This window comes from Heterocephalus glaber, unplaced genomic scaffold, assembly GCF_053883595.1.
Source record: "Heterocephalus glaber isolate CG9 unplaced genomic scaffold, H.glaber_assembly_v1.0 deba00001472, whole genome shotgun sequence".
Classification (NCBI taxonomy): domain Eukaryota; kingdom Metazoa; phylum Chordata; class Mammalia; order Rodentia; family Bathyergidae; genus Heterocephalus; species Heterocephalus glaber.
In genome coordinates, this window is record NW_028258315.1 from 70,414,341 (window position 1) to 70,436,461 (window position 22,121).

General features: G+C 47.0%; 1 protein-coding gene across 8 annotated transcripts in view; it reads left to right on the forward strand.

Moving 5' to 3' along the window:
* Osbpl10 (oxysterol binding protein like 10) overlaps window positions 1-22,121 on the forward strand; it is a 293,822-nt gene that overhangs the window by 250,625 nt on the left and 21,076 nt on the right. For all 8 annotated transcript variants that reach the window (XM_087182162.1, XM_004857821.4, XM_087182164.1 and 5 more), the window contains 2 exons: window positions 9,173-9,322; window positions 21,572-22,052. In XM_087182162.1, coding sequence (XP_087038288.1) covers window positions 9,173-9,322; window positions 21,572-22,052 — 631 coding nt within the window. The remainder of the gene's footprint in view (window positions 1-9,172; window positions 9,323-21,571; window positions 22,053-22,121) is intronic.

Consider the following 22,121-nt stretch of genomic DNA (forward strand, 5'->3'; position numbering starts at 1 on the left):
TCCCTCCCTTGCAACATGCCTGCTGCTGCAGTGTCCCCTCCTAGGTGAGAGGAGGTGATTTTGGCCTAGGTGAGGCTGCCCCTGTGTGAGCCTCCCTGATCTCCTTCCCTGCTTCATTGGGTGATTTTGCATCATGCTTCCTTTCCTTTGATTCCATTTTTTAAATAACAGCATTACTGAGATAGTAAATAGTGCCGAATCATTCAACCACTTAAGGTGTACCTAGCACTTGGTGGACTCCATTGTAGTCACAGGTACGTGTCCTCACCACAGCCAATTTTGGAGCATTTTCTTTACCTCCAAAAGAAACCTGAAACCCTTTATCTGTTACCCCCAGAACACTGATCCTCCCGGCCCTGCCACACACAGACCTGCTTCCTGACTCTATGGATTTCCTGTTCTGAATATTTCATATAAATGAAGCAGTGTGTGACCTCTGTCACTGACTGGCCCTGTAATTTTAAAGCTAGAGTTTTTGGTGTGTGTCCACAAATCTCTCTCATTTTTCTTTGGTTTTATTTGTTCCTGTAGAAAAACATTTATTGAAGATGTTATAAACCATCCTTTGTGCTGAGATTCTAGAAATGAGGACACGAATTAGACCAGCTCACTGTCATCAGGGAGTTTGGAGAGGGGAAGTGGACAGCCACCACGCTCCACTTCCAGGCCCTGCCTGATATTGCTAAATGATCACCGAAATCCTTCTCTCCAGGCCTGGGTGTGGCCTCTCCATCCATGGCCTGAGAGGGCAGCCCTGGACAGTTGTGTTCCTCTACTACAGGAGTTGACACTCCTGGTCCAGGCGAGAAGCAGATCGTTGCAGAAATACAACTTGATAAGTGCCCCAATGGACGTCTTCCAGTATCAAGTGCCTAGGTAGGAGGGAGGCTCCACCTTGGTGCCTCGGAAATGTAGGTGAACTAAGTCTTAATTGAGGAGTTGGAAATGGCTAGTTGGGCCCTGGACTAGGATAAAGGAGGAGAGAGCTGTGTGCTCCTCCTCAGCCAGAATATCAGCCTGTTAAATTCAGAGACTGTCCTAAACATCCTTACAGCTTTAATGGCACATATGGTGCTTTGCTCTCTGTGAGATCCAAGGTGGTGGAGGTGGGAGAAACTTTTGGGCCTGGTGCCTGCTTACTGTTTGACTCTCCCATGTGTCATTCGTGTCTCAAACCATTGCTTTTCCTCTTACCAGAGCTGCAGGAAGTCTAGAATGGTGTCTTGAATGAGTTTGTTCTTCCCTTTCCTGGGCCTTCTGTGAACTTGGTGGCTATGGATGTTATGTCCATGACTCCTGTCACCACCAAACCGTAGCTGGTCCTCTGGGGAAAGTAGTTGGGATACCCTGTCTGATTCACGATCTTTACTGCTTTGTTTGTCTTGTGTAGTCCCCATGCCTGCATGGAACTTCGGTGGAGAACCTTTCGAAAATCCCTATGCAGTCTTTCCCAGCATAGCCTCAGACCTGGGAAGTGATGCTATTTCATGGTCAGGGCCACAGACTACATTTGGGGAGCTTGAACCACTGCAGCCCCAGAGCCCTCAGCATCCCATTGCTGGAGAGGCCTAGAGGACAGCTTAGGAGGCACTGTATAGGTTCAGGAGGGTTGCTGCCAAGGGGGAGGGACGTGAACAGTTGGGCAGATGTGGGTCTGATAGCAGTGGCTTCAGGTCAGCATGCCTGTGGATGCTGTGGTCACCCAGGGAAGAGTTGCAGCCCTCATGGGAGTTGGCAGTTTACCAGGCATTTCTGTGAGCCATGTCCTGCCTCATGGCCTCACGTGCTTTGTTTTGCTGTGACTTCTCAGATGTGGATGGTACCATCTCCATTTTACAGACAAGGATATGGAGCCTTAAAGGTAGACACTAGTGGCTTCAGGGCTTGTCTCTATGAATATTTGCAAACAAAGCTCCGAGCTCTCACTGGTATGTGTCACTGTCTCCTAAAGCCTGGTGATCATGTTCCCTGTTTCAGTGGCCTCTCCTTTTCCTTGTCATGACTTTTATCCCAATGCTAATGAGCTTCTGAGATTTATGCTGCTCATGCAACACCAGACTCAGGATCATGGACCCTGGTCCCTAGACTCCACACAGCTTGGCTTTCGGGAAGTCCTGCTGAACCTTGGCCACTTTACCAGTTCAGTGCTGGATTTGGTTGTAAAGTGCCAGCCTCCTGCTCTTGAGATAATGTTGTAAAGCACCAGACACAGCTCTTCCACTTAGTAGGCCACTGCATCCTTTTGGAGCCATTCCCTTTCCCCCTGGTCCAGGCTGCAGGGTGATGCTAAAGTAATGCACACTTTTTAGCTCTGCAGCCTCAGCTCCTGCATGCTGACCATCAGTGTCCGCAGTGGCATGCTGCAGAGCCACAGCTGCAGGGCGGCTGCCTCTCCTCCACCCGCTACTTTGCACCCTTTCCCTTTTTTGTACTTTTTTTTTTTAGCCTTTCTTTGCTCCTTCTTGATTCCTTTCTTTTTTCTTTTCACTTAAAAATGGCCAGGCTCTAGTTTCTAAGCAGATTTGTGGAAATGAGACAGATATGCTGCTGTTTCCTATGAATGCTTTTCTGGAACGTTTTTTAAGGAACAGCCATCAATCCTCTTGGTATAATTGCTCCTGCTTATATTGGCTGATGACGAATGCCCCTAAACCCTCCCCTCCCCAGACGTGACTTCCTTCTACCTTCCAGGGTGTGTTTTGTTTAAAATTAACCTTTCTGCAGGTCAGCCCCTTTGCTCAGGAAGAGCATCTGTCCTTCCAGTCTATGAGAGCCAAGTGTGGTAAATGTGTGTGTATGTGTGGTTAGCGCAAGAAAGCCAGCTCATCCACTGGAAGGCAGCAGGAGGATTGTGATGTCAGTGGCAACCAACTCAGCATCTCCAAAATGGCAGTGGGGACCAGCCTGCTGCATGGACGTGCTTATATTTGGACCTGTTCAGGATAGAGACAACTTCTCCATCGGGTTCTCTTCACAGTGGCCTCGTTGTTGAACCTACCTCCAAATGGCAAAATAAGATCCCCTAAGTGCAGTGGTGGCCTCTGAGGCATAGTCAGTCACCTGGCTTTGAGAGTGGCTCCACATAGAGGATAGTTCATGTACAGGAGCCTTGAACAGCTTCCCTGCGTCAGGGCCGAGGGGCAGCAGTTGTGCAAGACCCATATGGAGACATGTATCCACATCTGTCCTCAGCATGACTTCTGACCAGAGGGGAGCATCCATCCACTCGACTGAGAGACCTTCTGCCGGCAGAGATGGCCTACTTTCGAGGAGCTAGTAGAAAGAGGCACTAAAGACCAGAGACCCTTCCGGAAAAGAAATCCCACCCACGCTAAGTGTGGGAAGGACAGTAGGTCATCAGGAGCAGCCATTTGACATTCATATGATGAAACTTGAAGTCCCTGTGCCTTCAGGGGAGATCAGTTTTTCCAATCCTGTAATAGTGAATGCCTTGTACTTGGTAGTCATGTGATAAAACGTCTCTTGTTGGGGAATGAGGGTGAAGCCATCTTTGCCTCTACTAGGCAGTGGGGATGACATTGGCATACCGAGTTGGCCTGGATCTGCAGATGCAGCTATGCCAGTTTTCCTGACACGGGGCCGTTAGATGGGCTTCTTAGGATGTATCCACTGTAGCATTATGTAATAATTGTGATAATTTCATTAAATACACTGTAAATAGGAAATGACTAGAGATAAAAGGTACTAAGTCCTTGGTTTGATGGATTCCATCAATGTTACCAACAGTAATACATTATTATTGGAACTGAAAAAAAATGCATTCAGTAGTTTGACCCCAGGCCCATGTACCTCTTAGACATTCAGGTCCCTTGCTTCTCTTCCATTCTTTACTCTTTTTTTATCCGTGTCCTTTGTCTGTCTCTCATTCATCTACCCTTCAGCCTCTCCAGCCCTTCACCTCGATCCATATCTCAGCTTCCTCCTTAGTTTTTCCAGAATTTCTCATTTGCTGACAGACCAGCATCTTTTGACTTTTAGCCATATGTGAACAAAAACAGCCCAGCCCCGGGGGCTGTGTTGCATGTGATTGCATGTTCTGTGTAGCTGTGAAATTGAGAAATAAATTATAAACAAGGGGATGTTGTTCCTGGTTCCTCCTCCCTTCTGCTGCTCCCTGCCTGACATCTCTCTCCTTTGGGGAAATCTGAGGGTGGTGCTTGTGTCATCTGCTCCACTTCCTGCCCTCTGTGACCTTCAGAATACCCTTAAAAAGCTTTTTGAGGGGCTGGGATATAGCTCTCGACAGTACAGTGCATGCTTAGCATGTAAGGCCCTGGGTTCATCCTCAGTACTGCCAAAAAAATCAGGTTGACATGGCTAGATTTTCCTGTTTTCCTCTAAGGATAATATCTGGATTTGTTCGGTCTTGTTGTTTGGTACCAAGGCTCCTTGATATGGCTCAGTTCCCCCCCGTGCTTTTGTGCCAAGGTAACTGCATGTGGCGAAAGTTACCGGGCTTTAAAATGGATAGAACTGTGGTGTGCTGACTGTTGGGAGAGAAGGTGATGTTCATTCTTAGCTGGCTTCATTGTCTGTCCTTGGGCATGTAGGATTTCAGGACGGAGGCAGATCCCATGAACTCAGTGGGTTATGTTTTTCTGTGAGTTTTGCCTACTTAAGAATATCTATTTCAGGGTTCAGTTTACTTGGTTAAAAGATGCTTTAGGATCCCATCTTAATCCTGCTGAGTGGAGTCCCTGCATGTCTGCAACTGAAAGACTCCAGCATGCACGTGCTCCCTGTCAAGAGGCAGAAGGCACCTGTAAAGTTTGGGTGATGTGACTGCTGGCCCCACCACGATGCCACAAACAGAACTAGTGATCATTTAGCCCCTCGTGTTATGACCTTAGGTTATCAGGCATGCGCAGATGGAGTGCTGGACCTTAACTCCAGCTCTCTGAGGGCCAGGTCTCAATTAGGAGTGAAGAGGAGGTGGTTGCTGCCTGAAAAAGGAAAGCTAGGGTGAGGTGCTAGAACGGGGAGTCAATGTGAGGGCATGGGAGGAATGAGGCCAGCGGCAGGGGCATGAGAAGATTCTGTCGGTGAATGTCTACTTTCATGGTTTTTCCTGGAACTGACCCAAACTGTAATGAAGTTACATACATGTATTGAATAAAAAAGATTGGAATTTTATTCAGTCTTCCTTGAAATTTGCATTTGTATTGAAGAATTAAGATTTTTGTTGAAAATAAGAGGTGAGAAAATGAAAGATAAGACCTAAATGCTTCTTCTTTACCTGTGTCCCCAGTGAGGAGACTGTTGGACCCATGTCTCCTAGCACTAGTCGGTTTTCCCTTCTGATTTGCTCCTGGTCAGTCTCTGGGACTGGGTCCTCCTGACTGGAGAAGGTAGAGTTCCAGGGTTAGGGACAGGGTCACATCTGTAGATTCTGTGACCGCCATTGACAGACATGGCCAGCACCCCCCTCCCTGGTGCCAAGATCCCATCTCCTACCTGGCCTCACTGTTGACCCTGAAGAGGTGTGAGGTCAGCTAAGAGCCACAGGCTTTTCTGAGAGTCCCAGGAGAGCTATGGACCCTCTCTTCAGAAAAGTACCCACATAATTGTTGCATAAAATGTCAAGGATGGTGATGGATATCTTAAGTCCTGTCCACAGGGCCTGGGTCAAGAATTCTTGCTGTGAGCACTGCTGAGCCACCCGAAAGGTCCCTAAACCCCACCCAGCCCATTAAATCTTTCCTGTCCATCAAATTTTCACTTGTTTTTCCTAACTTTTGCTAATAGGCATAACTCACTTGATATTTGTCGCACCATATGCCCCAAGGTGCTCATGTGGTAGAAATATTGAGTCATAATTTTTGTTTTTATTAAAAATCTCATTTTTCCAAAGGCTACTTCTCTTCAAAACATATTTTAATTCCATTTCATTTTCAAGCTTGTGTACATTTTTGTGGCTGGGTTGACTCATTTGCAAAGATCTCTGGGAAAGGGGAGATCTGTACACTCTTAAGTCATAAGAATTTGCTCAGCGTTTTGAAACTTCTTCTCACATCCATTTTTCTTCTGAGATAGAGAAACACCATTCAGTCACCTGAAGTTTGTTGTTATGGCTTCATAGGTGAAAACCATAGATTGGCAGGATGTGAGTGGACGTAGGTACCCGGGGAAGAAGCGGGACATTTTAGACAGGGAGGGCCACGGTGTGATGAGCACATGCACCTGATTGTAGAAAGCAGCCTTTAGATGAAGTGACAGTTGCAGTCTCTTTGGATTCCATGTCAGAAGAGCAGAATAAACAAGTCCTTGACCTTGAAAGAGAAGAAGGTTTTGTGCCTTTCAACCTCCACCGTGACCTTGAATCTTCAGGTGTTTCTCTGGTAGTGCCTGCTAATGGTGGGTGCTGTGTGGACGCCGGCAGATGTTTGCACTGCAGCAGACCTGTGCTGCCCCTTTTCTCCTGGCATCCCCAGAGGGACGCACATGGAGAATGGCCTGCCCTTTCTGCCAGTCAGATAAATGAAAGCAGCCTTTTTAAAGCCCTGATGATTTACTTGAGGTTGGGTAGGAAAAGAATTATTCACAAATTATTATGTTAAAAACAAAAGGGAGGGCAAATTTTTGAAGCGGCATGAAAGAGAAAATAGTGAGTGCTAGGTCCTATTTTAAGTTTGGCACAGGGTTTGCTAAGGATTTGTGCCGGTGAGGGAGATGTCCGTTGGGCTTCCTGTGACCGTCTCTCCCTCTGGAGAATACCAGGGACCTAGGAGCTCTGACCGTGGCCGTCCAGATGAGTCAGCTCTGACCCTACGTACCAGCTTTAATCCTGTCTGTGGCAGTGACAGTCTTTGAGGAGAATCATCCTACCCATGGGACATGTGGTGTTGATTGGGCCTGGGAGGAGTTAGAGAAGTTTGTGTTCACATTAATGAGCATCTGTCATGTGGCAGGCTCTTGCCGAAGACTTAGTGGCTGCCGGACAGGCTGGATGTAATTTTCGATGATGGCAGACAGGAAGAGATGTGGGGCTCTGTAAACATGTCACACTGAATGTGGCAGGAAGTGGGAAAGATGGAGAGTTTTCCATGCATTCACTTGTGGGCAGGTGGGAAGAAAAAATGATTCTTTCTTTCCTAAAAGGAAATAGCAACCACTCGAGCTATGGATTTGTTTGGTTCGCAATCAGGATTTTGTGAGAACAACTAATTTCGAACAATAATAATAGTGCTCAAAACCTAGCTACCTCTTGCCAAGGTTTGGTTTTTTTTTGGTACTGGGGATCAAACTTGGGTCCTTGCGCTTACACAGCAGGCGGCGAAACCACTGAGCTAAATGGCCAGCCCATTACCAAGGTGTTTAAGGGTGCTGATGTCCACCTTTTACCCTCCGTGCATGATGGTGGTTTGACTTTAGCTCTTTCCCATTGTTGTTTTTCTTCCCAAGGCAGAATATCCGGACAGTGGCCTCTGCTCCTCAGATGGCCTTGGGATGAGGGGATTCTGCTGAGCTGCATGCAGCAGGCTGCCCTGGGAGAGGTGCTTGTCTACACTGCCTGCTATTGGTGGTGTCCAGTTGTAATGCAGGCTCCCAGGGGACTGAGGCAGCACCTGCTTAACACTGCCCTGGAATCCAGAGGAGGGAGAAGGGAGAGCCAGTGGGGCAGGTGGGCACAAGGATGGCTCTGTGCACTCTGGCCTTAGCCACTCAGGCTCAGCACTGCATTGCTGGTGGCAGCCAGGGGAGCACAGCAGCAAAGAGGGTGTCAGCGAGTCAGGGCAGCTTCAGGGTCCTGACTGTAGTGCGGGGCTCCTGACCCTGCTTTCAACAACTTCCCTATGTAGAATTGGGGCCTCCCAGACTTCCCTCTTGGGCAGTCTTTCCTGGGATAGAAGGGTGAGAATTCCTCACTTAGTTCAGTATGTTCATTGGAGTAGTTGTCTATAGTAGATGTCAGAAGGCCGGAGAACAAGGCACAGGATGGAAGAAAATTCAAACTCAAGTGATGGGGGCTTTGCTGAGGCTCTCCCAACCATCTCTCCCCAGTTATGGTTATTTAGAGATTAAGGTTAACCTGGAATATGTCGATAGAAGATTCTATTTAAGTTGAAATTTTAAAAATGCCTGTAGCAGACAGGAGAGCACCATGGAGTGTTGGTGAGGGACATGTTACTCTAGACAGTTACATCATCTTGACCACTAAGTTAACCTTTGTACTCATATATTAGAAGCAGTTTTGGATGTAAGACGGTGTTCTGTCTGATGAGATTAGTAAATCACCAGTCTCTGCATGGACACTTAGGCACATCTTTATCCTTTTATATTTAATACATTTGCTGCATTTCTGTGTACTATGCCTGACCGGTCATTGATAATTGGAAACAGTCTATAGTGTTCTGTGGAGTGCTTTGCCCGTGGATAAGCAGGTGTATCAAAAGAACATAGGTAAATGTGAAGCAGTGGAATGAGTGACTTCTTCCAGCAGAATTCCCCCAGCTCAGCTTTGCTTTGTACCCAGAATCCTTGACACTTGGGTATTGGAAGCTTATATGTTCAGTAATCCCTATTGCACATTTTACTAGCTTTCCTGTTTTCTGTGTAATTCGAAAAGTTGAATCCAGCAGTTGAATTCATAAACTTGCGTTGAGGAAAGCAGAATATGTGGCCAGTGTAAATCTCTGTATCATTCTAAAGTTTCAAGAGTTTCTCCTTACGTTTTCATTTTTGTCTCCCTTTCTCTCAATGCCAATTCTAAGGTTCTTTACACTTGATATAGTGATGCTAATTGATTTGAGTAGAAGTAATTTCAGTAAAATATTTTATAAGTCAGGTAATTTTAGTCCCAGGAGAATCCAACTTTTATTTATGAACAGAAAATTTTACATTAGATCTAGATTACATTAGATTAGTGTCATGGGTTGGGTAAATTAATAGGGCTGGATTGGGGGGCCAGTTATGCCCTTGTCCTATAGTTGGTTTCTTAAGGAGCAGGAGATTTTTGGCCAGGGACAGTCTTCGGGCCAGGGGGCTCAGTGATGGGGACGATGTGCAGAGCACAGGCCCTGCTGGGGAAGGCCAATAGGCTGGCTTACAGAGAAATCCTCCTGAGGGCAGGGTTGGGGTCCCATTGAGTTCCTTTGCTGTGTTTCTGACTTCTAACAGGCCAGCTGGTGATATTTAATGATTTTCATTTTAGCCAAACTCAGGCCCTGAACTGGTTTTGTCCGAAGATGAGAAAACTGACAATGAAGATAAAGAAGAGACAGAATTGGGTGTCATGGAGGATCAGCGTAGTGTAATTCTTCATCTCATCTCACAGCTCAAACTTGGAATGGATTTGACCAAGGTAGGCTGGGGTGGCCCACAGGATTTGTGGCCAGTTGTCTGGGTTCCATTTCTGTCTTTAAGCCTTCCCTTTTCAAGGGTGAGCTGGGGAAGTAGGATGGGGAAAAGGCCACCATTGGGTGTCCATTGTGGATAATTGGAAAGCAAATGCACACACACAAACACATTGAGATGAGGCCTCAGTGCTTTGCCCAGGCTGCCATCAAAGTCCAGGGCTCATGCAGCTCTCTTGCCTTGGCCTCCTGAGTGCTGGACTGTGGACACGCCTCCACGCCAGCCACAAGGGACATTCTTCCATGAATGCTCACCTTCTGTGGAGAGCCTTGCATTTGGCTTTCTGGTAGAGCTGCTGCTCTCTGATCCCAGGGGAGCATCGGAAAAAGCATGTGAGGGGATGAACATCCAGTTGTATGATGTTTCCTGCATGTTCTAGAGAAGTTCAGGGTGGCCTATCGAGAGGGCTGTGGCACCATGGCTATACAGAGAAACAGTGAAGCCGGAACAAGGGTCCTGTGCACTCCCTGCACAGGGTCCTGGCCTGCAGCTGGCTGTCACAAGCTTTCCCACTAAGGGTGGCCTTTCTGGTTACTCAATGGCATTGTCCATGTGGGAGGAAACAGCCCTCTGGTGGGTCTGTTGGCAGTGCTGGGTGCCAGCAGGCTTCTTCCTTCCCCTCCAGCATCCTTGCCTCAATGAGGGTCCACATTCCTCCTCTTGCACCTTGGCAGCAGCCTGTGCCAGAGGCAAGTGGGACAGGCAGTGCTGTGTGCGGCTGACCAGCAGTGTGATGTCACCTGGGCATTAAGGGCAGTGGGAGGAGCCCGGATCTTGTAGGACAGCCTGCCTGGCAGAGTGAGGGTCAGAGGTGGTGCATAGAGGACCCAGCAGTGCTGAATGCCTGTGGTCTCATCATCCTCGTCTTCCAGGTTGCCTCAGTGTGTGGCAAACCTTTCTTTGATTTTTGGGGGGCATCGTACTAAGTGATTGAACTCAGGGCCTTTGCCCTGAGCTATATCCCAACCCCTTTTTTCATACTTTATTTTGAGACAGGCTCTCACTTAGTTGCTGTTGCCCAGGCTGGGCTTGAATTTACAATCCTCCTGCCTCAGTCTCTCATGGAGTACTGGGATCACAGGCGTGTGCGCCTGGCCTTTGACATTTTTGCAGGTTTGAATGTGAGAGTGTCTGGCATCCTGCAAGACCACACAACTTGAACAAAATAGTGGGCCCTACAGAAGACGCCACGCGGACAGCCCCTCCCCTGAGTGGGTGTTCCCTGCCTTTGTACCAAGCAGAAAGACTGCCCCTGCTCTGCTGTCTCCCCTAATCTCAGTCTCCTGGCTGTGCAGACACCATCACTTTTCTGCTAGAGAATGCTTGGCTTTTACAAATCTGCCTATTTTTTATTCTCATGGATTGCATAGACATGAGATGGCGCCTGTGTTAATTCTGACAGAATGCAGGTGGGAAGGGGTACAAATGCGATCTAAAATCAGTTTCCAAACCATGGGTCATGGCCCGTCAGAGGGCTGTGAAGCCAATTCAGTGGGTTGGCCTATCATTCCCAAAGGGTGAAATCTCACGGCAAAGATCAGGTGCACTATATATAAAATGCCTCTTTCAGTTCCATCAATTCATGTGTGCTGGGTTGTAGGGTGAGAGATATTCCTTGTGATTATATTTGAAAAAGCATTTTGTAAGATAAAGAGCTAGAATCATGGGTGATAGAGGAGAAAGATTGTAAGAGGTTGAAATGGTCTAGGTGAGATAATGGAGAAACAACAAGATGTGGGGGACTATAATAATGACAGGTTGGAGGGTCTCGGATGCTTTACTACAGCTGTTTTGCTTTAAAATAAATTCTTGCAAGCGTACACTTTATTATTATTTTATTAGGCAATGATTGCTTTGCATTTCCTGAGACTTAGTTCTAAAAAAGTAAATATTGCGTTTATTCAACACTCAGTTGAGTACCTGAAAGAAAAACTTCTCCAGTCTATAGTTTATCAGCTTAGTCCTTGGCTGGGAAAGAAGCTGTATTCACAAACACAAGGCAAACTTGACAAGCTGAGTACTTGTGAGAAGAAAAGGTGAATCTGCTGTGGCCCAGTCCCGCGAGGCTTCTTTGTTGTGTTGCATTATAAAGTTGGATGACATCCTCTCCTGCTGCCTCCTTTCCTCTCCTTGGCTCTTGCTCATGTCATTAAGCGCAAAGCCTGTGCTAAACTGGCAGTGGAAGAGCTGACCCGGGTTGGAAAGCTTTCCCTGGAGAGCACACCGGGAGGTGGGGCATTCTCCAACTCAGGATGAAGCTCTGCTCTCTTTCCATAAAACAAGTGCACTGCCCAGTGCTGACATTCACAGACTGTCACCTGCCTGAGTGGCACCTGCTACCGTGTTTGCCTTTATTAACTGTGGCAACTCATGCCAAAGGGATCCATACTTGGTTTAAGCTTCACTGTCGCTTCTTGAACTTCTGAATAGTCTTTGAGCCAGGGGACTTGCATTTTCATTTCTTGCTTGTCTCCACAAAGCATGAGGTGAGTCCTGGCTCCAGAAGTATCCTGTCTACTCTCTTTCTTCCACTGTGACTATGTACCTAACTTCTTCTGACCCCTCACTGGCCAACCTGCGGATCTCCATAAACTCTGGGTGTTCTGGAAAGGAGGGGAGCACCTGAAGGTGCCACAGTGAGGTAGGTCACAAAAGTGCTCTCAGAGGAGGGCCACGTAGGTTGCACCTGCAGGACAGGAAGGTGTTGGCAAGGGAAGGGGCCTCCCTTGCTGAGGGAGACGTGTGGCACAGGTGGAAGTGGGAATGTGGCAGCAGGAGCACAGTGATTTTGAACATGGAGGGGCAGTGGGGGCAGATCCTGCAAAGCCACACAGAGGAGGAGGGCCTCTGCTGCAGAGGGATACGGGAGGCCTTCGGGCAGGGTGAGCACATGAGAAACATGATGTGGAACCCCGGGCAATGCTGGAGTGGCTGCTGTGCAGTGAGGCCACAGAACACTGTGCTGAGCTGGAGGTGTAGAGCCTTGCATCTAGCTTCAGGGAGACAAAAGGCAATAATTAGCAATGAGTGGGTTCATTCATCTGACATGATTTATTGAACCCCGAAGTCCAAGTACTGTTTTAGACACCAGCGAAATGTCAGAATCTGTATCGTGATGATGCTTGTGCAGTGATGGAGACAGCTGAGCAAGAGGGAGGGAAGGGAGGAAGGAGAAAAGCAAAGGGAGATGGTAGGTACAGTGAAGAAAATGGAGCACAGTGGGAGGATGGCAGGGAAGGCATTGGGTAGGACACAGCCTCTCAGTGTTTAGGTAGAGATGAGACTAAAATGAAGGAGTGAGCAGTGTCAGTATCTAGGGAAGCGTGTCTGCCTAGACAGAGAGGACAGTGAGTGAAGAAGGCCCAGGGTAGACCAGACCATGTGTGGCATTTGAGAATGAGCAGGGAGCCCAAGGCATGGGCCAGAGTGAGTTGGGTGAGGTCAGCAGGAGTTGGGTTGGGAGTGGCACAGTCGCTTGGAGCGTCTGAGGGAGTGAGTGGAGGGTCAGGCCTCGGACTACACTGGTATTGAGAGAAGTGAGATTTCATCAGGGTGGTACACAGTGCAGGGTCCCCAGGCTGTGGGTCTCTGTAGGACTGGGTGACAGAGTGAGCTGGACATACAGGAGCAATGGGCAGAAGGAGGTGCTTGAAACGGAGGTTATGGAGGGAGGGGAGTTACGGGAGGTAACAAGGACAAGGGTTGCACCTGTTTGTAACCTCCATGGATTTGTCAGGGATTTCATTTACACTGGTTGTGGAGATTCAGGGAGATCTTCTAGAGCAGTGAATGCTGAGCCCTTCCAGAGGGTACAGTGGTTCCACCTTAATGTGGAGTTTGGGGGGATATCGATTGTGGTAAAAGCAAGTAGCGGAGCAGACTGGGCTTTTGGGAATGATGATGTTCTTAACCCTACAGAAACAGAATTCACAGTTCATAAATCAGCATGTCAGAAAAAAAATCATACTTTGAGAAGATAATTAAGATTCTGTGATTTTTAGAGAATTGTTACTATTGTTATTAATCAAAGAAATACAAAAATAAAATGACCTTGATATTCTATCCTATGCCTTCTAAACCAGCAACAGAAGAGTAAATGGGTTGGCTTTCTGTTGCTGACAAAAGACCTAACATAAACAATTGAAGGAGGAAAAATTTACTTTGGTCCCTGGTTTGAGGTTTCAATTCATTGTCGACCAGCTCTGTTGCTTCTGGGCCCATAGTGAGGCCAAATCATGATGGCAGGGAGCAGATGGCAGAGCCCAGATGCTCATTCAAGGTGCCACAAAGCAGAGAGAGAAGCAAGTACATTCGACCCCTAAGTTACAACTGGCCTGGCATATGAACAACTTGAGTTAATTAGGCTAATGGAAGATTCATCTGCCTCTTGTTATCTATAGTGTGCACCCAGGTACACATCCAGATCTCAGGTGTATTGACTTAGTTACAACCAGCCCTCGTGAGCTGATCGTTTGTAAGTCAAGGGTCCACTGTACCAGAGAGATAGGGTCAGGGACAAAATATACCCTTCAAAGCCGTGCCCCCAGTGACCTGGTTCATCCAACAAGACCCTACCTCCTAATAAGCCCATTGAGCTGTGGATTCATCAATGAATTAATCCATCAATGAAATTAAAGCCCTCATAATCCAATCACTTTCCCAAAAATCTATGAGCTGGCAACAGAGCCTTCAACACAGGACCCTTCAGAGGACACAATAGATACACGCTATATCCACTGTGTACATAGTGAAAATGATCCCCAGCCACTCACTGATGGCATTATAAATCTGTTTATTTTTGTAATGTATAAATTTTTTGTGTGTGGTGCTGGGGATTGAACCTGGGGTCTTGTGCATGCTAGATAGAAGTTCTAGCCGTTCTAACACTGTTACACCCCACACCTGAGTCCTGTTTTTTAGAAGGATCAGTTATGTGTGTTGAAATTCCAGAATGTTCAATGACGCTTTATAAAAAGTAAAATTGTTTTAAAACTAAGTCTTGACTATATGCAAAAGTAGATAAATATATGAGTGGTATAGAGCAAGGGTCAGAAACCTTTTCTCTAAAAGGCCAGGTGATAGATAATTTGGCTTTGTGGGCTGTGTGGTATATGTTGCATGTATTCATCTTGGCCACTTGAGCGCAGAAGCAGCCACGGGTAATGTTGAAATGGCCAGTAGAGCTTTTTCCGGTGAAACTAGTTGTAAGAACACGTGGAGGTTCGGCCTGTGAGTTTAATCCCTGGGATATAAAATTACACCATGCAAATCCTTGTACTCACCATAGGCATTAAGGAGAAGCACATCCTTACCTGTACACACTTTAGTGAGTGTGCAACATCCCACCAGGTTGTTGCATTGCCACTTGCTTCCTCACCAAGTGGTGGTACGTCTGGTCCCATTGTCTCCCTTTGGCTTCTTGATATAGATAATGATATAGCGAACATCTGTTGAATTTTTTTCATTAGGCTCCATTTCCAGAGTCAATCAGAATAGGCAGGATTAATATCTTTGTGCTTAAGCACCTTCTTAAAAGGGGAGAATTTTTACAAAAAAGGCAAAAAGTTCCAAGATTTGCCTGGAGAGCCATGGACACTCAGGCCTCCAGTCCCGCAGGCACGGCTGCCACTTTCCTTTTGCAATGCCTTTGCCTTTTTCTCCCCAAATCTGTCAAGAAGGGCTGCTCCCTCCCTTCTTGGTAGCAGGAGGCACGGTGGTGATGTGGCTCCTTTACCAGGTCTCTGAGTCTGCTGTGAGGGGACGGGACTGTGATTTCCCCGCTCCCGTCCTGCCCCATTGGTGGGAGCTCATCCATCCCGCTCCTGCAGAAGTTTCAGCAAGCGAAGGTGTCTTCAGGTGTCCAGCACGGGCCTTGATCAAGCAGTTGATTCGCACTCCAGCTGTCTACTTGCTTAGCCGTTATACATCACAAAACCTCTCTGAGCCTTAGTTTTATTATCTTTAAAATGGAATAGTTGTATCTGTTCAGAGATTTCTGAGAAGACTATATAGGATAACATATGTGAAACTCAAACTGTTTGTCTTGGCTTAAGATCTGTAGTTTCGGTTTGAAACATTTTACAATTCTTAACAAAAGTTTTCTTATTTTTGTACAGTTTCTCCTTCTCTGAGCAGTTATCTTAACTGATTATTTACAGAAGCATCAGAAGCAGTCCTGGGGTTTTCCCTGTCATCACATTGTTATGTTTTCAGCATTGCCGGTGAGACATTTTGTGGCAAGTTTGTATCTAATCTTTATCTTCCTCTTCTTTGGTCTCCAAATGAGGTTACTGATCCCTGGGTATAACAACTGCCAGCACAGAGCAGGCATTTCCTATGTGGTGGGTAGGCACTGGGCTAATTTAACACCATTCATTCAATACAAAAACCCAGGAGGATGGTGCATAGCTGCTGAGAGATGAAGCCCAGCTCACAAGAGGCTCCCTTTTGTGACCAGAAGTGTGGGATTCATAGGGGATGCAGGGATTGATTTCAATGGATTTGTCTATCCATACTAAATAATCTTGAAAATGTAAAATTTTATTACAGACTCTTCCCTTCCAACAAAATTTGAATGAATGCCTTTTGTGATATTCCAGGCACCATGGGATGGATTGAAGGGAGCTGGCACAATAAAGAAGCCCAGGGCTAAGGTTGGCTAAGTAAAGGGTGAATTATCTACCTGTTATTTTATAAGGCTGCATTTTTGTGTCCTTGCCTCCTGGGTTTCCTTAAAGTGTTTCACAGACGTAACCTCAGTGGTGGTCTCGCTCTCGCTCTAGCTCTAGCTCGCAGGGTGCGTGCCAGTCTCAGCATCGTGTGGACGGCTCCCCAGTGTGCACTGGTCATTGAAGAGCACTGCACCTGCTCCCATCCACCCTGCACGCAGCCCTGTCATGTGCCCTGTTGGAGGGAGGGGACCGTCCCTCTTCCTGGGTGTCTTTCGGCTTCTCTACTAGGTGATCATTTACTTCAGATTTCTAAGACTCTAAGAACTCAAACTGAAGATTAGTCATTTACTTCCAGATTGATGCAACTTTAAATGTAATTAACTGTTCTCTGAGTCCCAGTGCAGGTCTTTTTTTCTCCAAAAAACTTCCCCCAAAGTAGTTCATTGTCTTAATTATGTTAATGGGAGAAAAGGCAGTCCTTATCCATGGCGCCATAAATCTGCAGCAGTGATCGCAGGCCATTTGGATGCCATTGGTCTGAACAGCTGGGCCATCAGTCACCCTCTGTCGGAGGCAGACAGCCCAATTAGTACTGAGCATTTTTTGGCTCTGCATCCCCTGTGTCCACCGCCCAAGAAACAGATGATTAAGTGACTTACTTGCAAATGCACTGAGAAAAGGAGATAGGAGGGCCAGGAGATTGTATGAGAGAAAGAAATCTAAGCAGACTAGGAAGTCTGTTTCAGTGAGAAGAGTGGTATCTTGTTGAGAATGTTCAGGCACTACTTCGAAGCCAGTCTGGTATTGGAAGCCAGTGACCTATTCCAACAAGAGATGGAAGAGGAAATTCTCATTCCACCCAAGCCTGGTCTGCTCCCCCTCTCCAGGTAGTCTATTCTTTTCTAAGTCTGCCAAAGCCCCAGCATCATTTCATAGGTTGGGCTTGATGATAGCTGTGAGCCCGTTATACCCCAGTCTGCAGATGCAGGAGGGTTATCGGAAAATTGATGCTTTCTCAGGCATTGCATCCCTGACCCCAGTAGAGCCATTTTTCCTTTTTACTCTCACCAATCTACAGTAAAGAACTGTACAGTGCATTCCCATATAATTAATTGGCTAACCATAAACATTTTGCCCTTCTCTTCTTCCTTCTTTGCCAATCTCTCCTCTCCTGCCTTCTTCCAGTTCTTTCCCTAGTGCATTCTCATCCCTCACTATGGAGCCCAGGGCCTTGAGTGTGCCAGGCGAGCACACCTATAACCCTGCCCTTCTAGTGCTCACTCTGTCCTCCTCTGTCCTCCCACAACCTGCACATGTACACGTGTGTGTGCTTGTTGTCTGAAGAACCATTTGAGAGTACTTTGCAGAGATCATGACAGCTTTTCCCTAACCTTCCAGTGAGGGTCTGCCAGGGCAGTTCTCCTACAGAGCACATTTGTCACACCTGGGAAATGTAATATTGAAACAATACTATTTTGTGTACAGCCCACAGTCCAGTTTTCCCACAGTTTTTCCCAGTGATGCCCCTTGGAGTTATTTTTAAAATCAAAGATACAATCTAAAGTTTATTACATCTGTTTACGTGTCTCTTTAATTTTCCATACTCTAGAAAATTTCATCCTTTTTTCCCTCTCGTGGCAGTGAAGTTTCCGAAGACTCCCAAGTCATTTCTTTCTTTCTTTTTTTCATGCTCCTCAGTTTGGCTTTAGTTTTCTCCCCTTGTAGTTAAACAGTTTGGGCATTAATAACACACTGAGGCTACTGAGCAGGACCTTTTTCCCCCGATGGAGAGAAGCTGGCGATATCTTTAGACTAAGTACTGTGTTCCTTCTCAAGACCCTCTTCTGGAGTTCACTCAGCCTTCTCTTTTCTCCAAGGTGTCTCAGGAATCTCATCACCTGGGCTGGACCAGTTTTGAGTCCACTGATTCATTCGTCATTCAGGGAGCATTTTTGATGCCTTGGGTTCTATGGTTCATTGCCCTGGGAACCATACTGCTGAGATAACCAGGTCCCGTCTAGGCAGCCTTCAGTGTGCTCCCAGCCCTGACCTTCCTTGGAATGTGCCTGGATATTCTGGTGTTCCTGGAGAGAAGCAGCAACTGGAATCTTGGCCTGAAGTCATCTAGAGTGATGGAGGTGCCATGCAGGGGAACCTGCATGTGGAAATAGTGGGTGGTCACCTAACATGTCATAGAAAACGCATGTCTTTAAGGTGTTAGTCATTGGTTTGTCTTGTTTCATGGCAGGTATGAGGGACTCAGATCCTACAAAGAGTCTAGAAACGTGTGTAGTGGAGCAAAGCACACTGAGGACACTTTGATGGAGATGTGTGCGGGTGCTCTGGATGTGATGGGAGTTGTTGATTTGGCTTTAGGATCAGGAACTCAGAAAAAACTTCATAGAGGAGGTGATCCTGGAACTGAGTACCAGTAGCTTTTCATCACTAGGACAAAGCAGGAAAGAGGGAGGGGACAGAGACTGAGGTTTGGTGTGAGACTGGGAAGGTGGGGCCAAGCTGAACTACGTCTCTTTCAGAGATTTTAGGAAGTTGACTCTGGCTAGAGATGAAGGGCTCAAGGTCACACAGCAGGAGGCTGAAAGGCCAATTTGGAAGCTACAGAGAATGCCCAACCCTGTCCTTTCTCCCGAAGGTCTCTTTCCACCTGCAATATTAACAATGGTGTTTGGAATGGTAGGATTGTTTTGCCATGCTGGGGAACATAGAATAGCCTAGAAAGTGGGTTTATTCCCACTCTGTTCTTGCACTGACGCCTTCCCTACTTAATCAGTGGCAGCAGGTCCCTGGCCCAGCCATCCCAGCTCCTAGTCCGTCTCCTTAGGCCTCAGAGGAGAAGGAAATGTTCTTTTTAGGTGGAGACACCCTGTCATGATATGCCATAGGGGAGGACAGGAGGTGGGTGGCAGCTGGGAACCCTGGGCAACCTTAGTCCAGTATCTTCCTGCTCTCTTCCCCAGTCTCTTACCTAATTTGTGAGACCAGGGCATGAAACCACAGAAGCCAAAGGTCCTTTGGGTTCTGACATTCAGTGGTTTGGGATTCTGTGTGGAGTTATTTTCTTATTTTTTTTTTAATCCTTTAGCTTCTGAGTTTAGACATGCTGACTAAATTAGGGAAAATGCTGTAAATCCTGACCTTTTCAGAAGTACACAGAGAGAAAGCATTGTAGCTTGTTTTTCTGTTAGAATTTCAGTCTTGGACAGCAATGTGAGAATACCTTAGGAATGTGAGAATACCTGCTGGGGGCTGAGGGTCAGGGTGGGACATAGCTGGAAGAGCCTTGTTGCCATGGGGTGGGGAGAAGGACGCAACCCCGGGAGGTGGGAGTATCGTTGCTTGAAGTTAGATCCTCTTGGTGCATGATTCTGCCTGCCTCCTGCTGCCCTGTAGCTTGTGAGTCTAGAAAATGAGAGAGAAGGGAAAGGAGCCAGTTGGGATAGTAGGAAGGAGACATTTGTAGCTGCTTTTCCTTTGAAATTAATTTGGCCTCACTGGGGCCTTTCCAGCTGCCCTCAGTCTACAACCAGTGCTGCGGGTCTGGGTGGGGTTCAGAGGGAGCCCTTGAGTGCATCTGGGTTTGGGAGAGGAGAGGGGAGTACATTAGATTGGGTGGCTGCGTCTGTGTAGCTTGGTGAGAGATCACTGAAGCTCATCCCTGGGAGCCTCTTTGGTGGAGCAGACCCAAGAGGGAGCAGTGACAGCTGCTAGATGAGAACCTGTCCCTGTAGGAAAACACAGGCAGTGATGGAGGTGACATCTGAAAGCTGTGCTGCGCCACATGCTCTCTTCCTGGCCTAGTGACATCTTCGGCCATGACTCCCAATTCTGTCAAGTTGTGACTGAAAGACAATTAGGAAATCTCTGCTGGTTTGCATAGTTATAGTTTAATTAATGTCTCTTCTTCCTGTGTATTATTAAGGCAAAGCAGAAAGAGCTCAGGGAAAATTTTAAATCACTCTGTTCTGTTGTCTAGGGAGACACGTTGACATTTTGAGTCTTTTTTATGGATTTACTTGGATTTCATTACATGTTCAGTTTTATATCTTGCTTCTTTCTTAGCACAGATAGGAAAACATAGTTTTTAAATGAAAGATAAATAGCATTAAGAGGTGTCTACCAAACCTTACCTCTTGGATGAGCAGGGCAAAAGCCTCTGAAATCACTCTGCTTTTCTAAGTTTCTCTGAAGATGTCTTACTCCTAAAATATCCATGTTACTGCAAAGAAGGGTCTTCAGAAAGGGAGTCGGGAGTCACGGTTACGTATCTATAGGCCTGGGTGATGTTCTTGCTCAGTTATCATTGGCCTTCCCAAATATTTTCATGGGACTTGGGGACTGTGTAAAGGATGAGTGCAAGTGGTCATGTAAGGGAGGAAGTGAAGTGCCTTATGACACTGGGCATCCTGGGGGCTGCCCAGGAGGAGCCAGCAGGCCTGGACCAGCCTTCCAGCTTCACAATGCTGTGTAACTGTGGGAGGTGGAACAATGAGGTGGTCCAGGTTAAAGTTAGCTGTGTTTGGAAGCGAAGATGGTAGTGCACTAACTAGTAAAACCCCCCAACTAAGCTCCATTACTGTGACTCTTGGGCAGTGAGGAGTGAGCTCTCTCTGCTTTCCATAGCAGTAGTAAGTTACTTCCCGGATTCAGAATGTCCTTCGTTTGCTTTAAATGGCATAATCATTGGGTTATATATGCATTTGGAGTTGTGGAGCCCCTGGTTTCCCTTTGTCCCATGCAGACAACCATCCAGGTTGTACTTACCTTCAGTCACAATCCAATAGCAAACCTCTGTGTCACCTTTTTCCAGAAGATTTTGAATGTTGAGTACCACTTACTTTGTGTGACTTTTTACTTAAAAAATTTCTTTGGGTCTTGAATTATGGAGCAGCCTCCAAAGATGAGATCACAGTGACCCCTCTTACCATGGCAGCTCTGTGGCATCTGCCTGCTGAGAGGCCACCTCACAGGCCCCTGCCTCTGCCTCTGTTGCGTTAGGTTATATGCACAGGTCACCAGATAGACACCCTTGATCTAGGGTCTCCCTAGGCCCCCTTTGACTCATCGCCAACAAACCATAGTGTCTGTGTTTGTGGGAACAGACTGCACACCCCTCGTGATGGGGCCTGACTGCAGGAGGAATGGGGACAAGCTTTTCCAGGCTGGTTTCTTCACGTCTCTACCATCTGGAGAGTGAAGAGGGTTAGAGTAGATCTGGAGAATCATGGCATGGAGAGAGGCAGAGACTTGTTTTAGCCCAGTTAAGCAAAGAAGAGGATTGCTCAGAACAGTCTTGTCCACAAAGGTGGGTTGATATGGATGCTGTTCTCAATTCTCATTTCTTTGATGTAATTTCCCTTGATTTGTCACTGGTGCACAAATCAAAAACATCTGTTCCCAGGGTTGGGCCACTTTCAGTGCTTGATAGTGGCTGCAGCCTGCTTTTCCCCTGCTTTTCCCACGTAATCACAGGGCCTTCTGTCTGCTTTTGTGCCCCCCGAATGCAGGTGGTGCTCCCCACATTTATTCTGGAGAAGCGATCCTTGCTGGAGATGTATGCAGACTTTATGGCACACCCTGACCTGCTGCTGGCCATCACTGCTGGGGCCACACCTGAAGAGAGAGTCATTTGCTTCGTGGAGTATTATCTCACAGCCTTCCACGAGGGCCGAAAGGGGGCTTTGGCCAAAAAGCCCTACAACCCCATCATCGGCGAGACATTTCACTGCTCCTGGGAGGTTCCCAAGGACAGGGTCAAGCCAAAGAGGACTGCTCCACCCTCTTCTGCTGGCTGTCACAAACACTCGGTGGCCGATGACCCTTCCAAAAGCTACAAGCTACGGTTTGTAGCTGAGCAAGTGTCCCATCACCCTCCCATCTCCTGCTTTTATTGTGAGTGCAAGGAGAAGAGACTGTGCATCAACACTCATGTATGGACCAAAAGCAAGTTCATGGGCATGTCCGTGGGGGTCTCTATGATAGGGGAAGGTAAGTCACATTGTGTGTTGGCGCTTGGCTCTTACTCCAGTGATGTCTGTATTCCCAACTGATGATTGT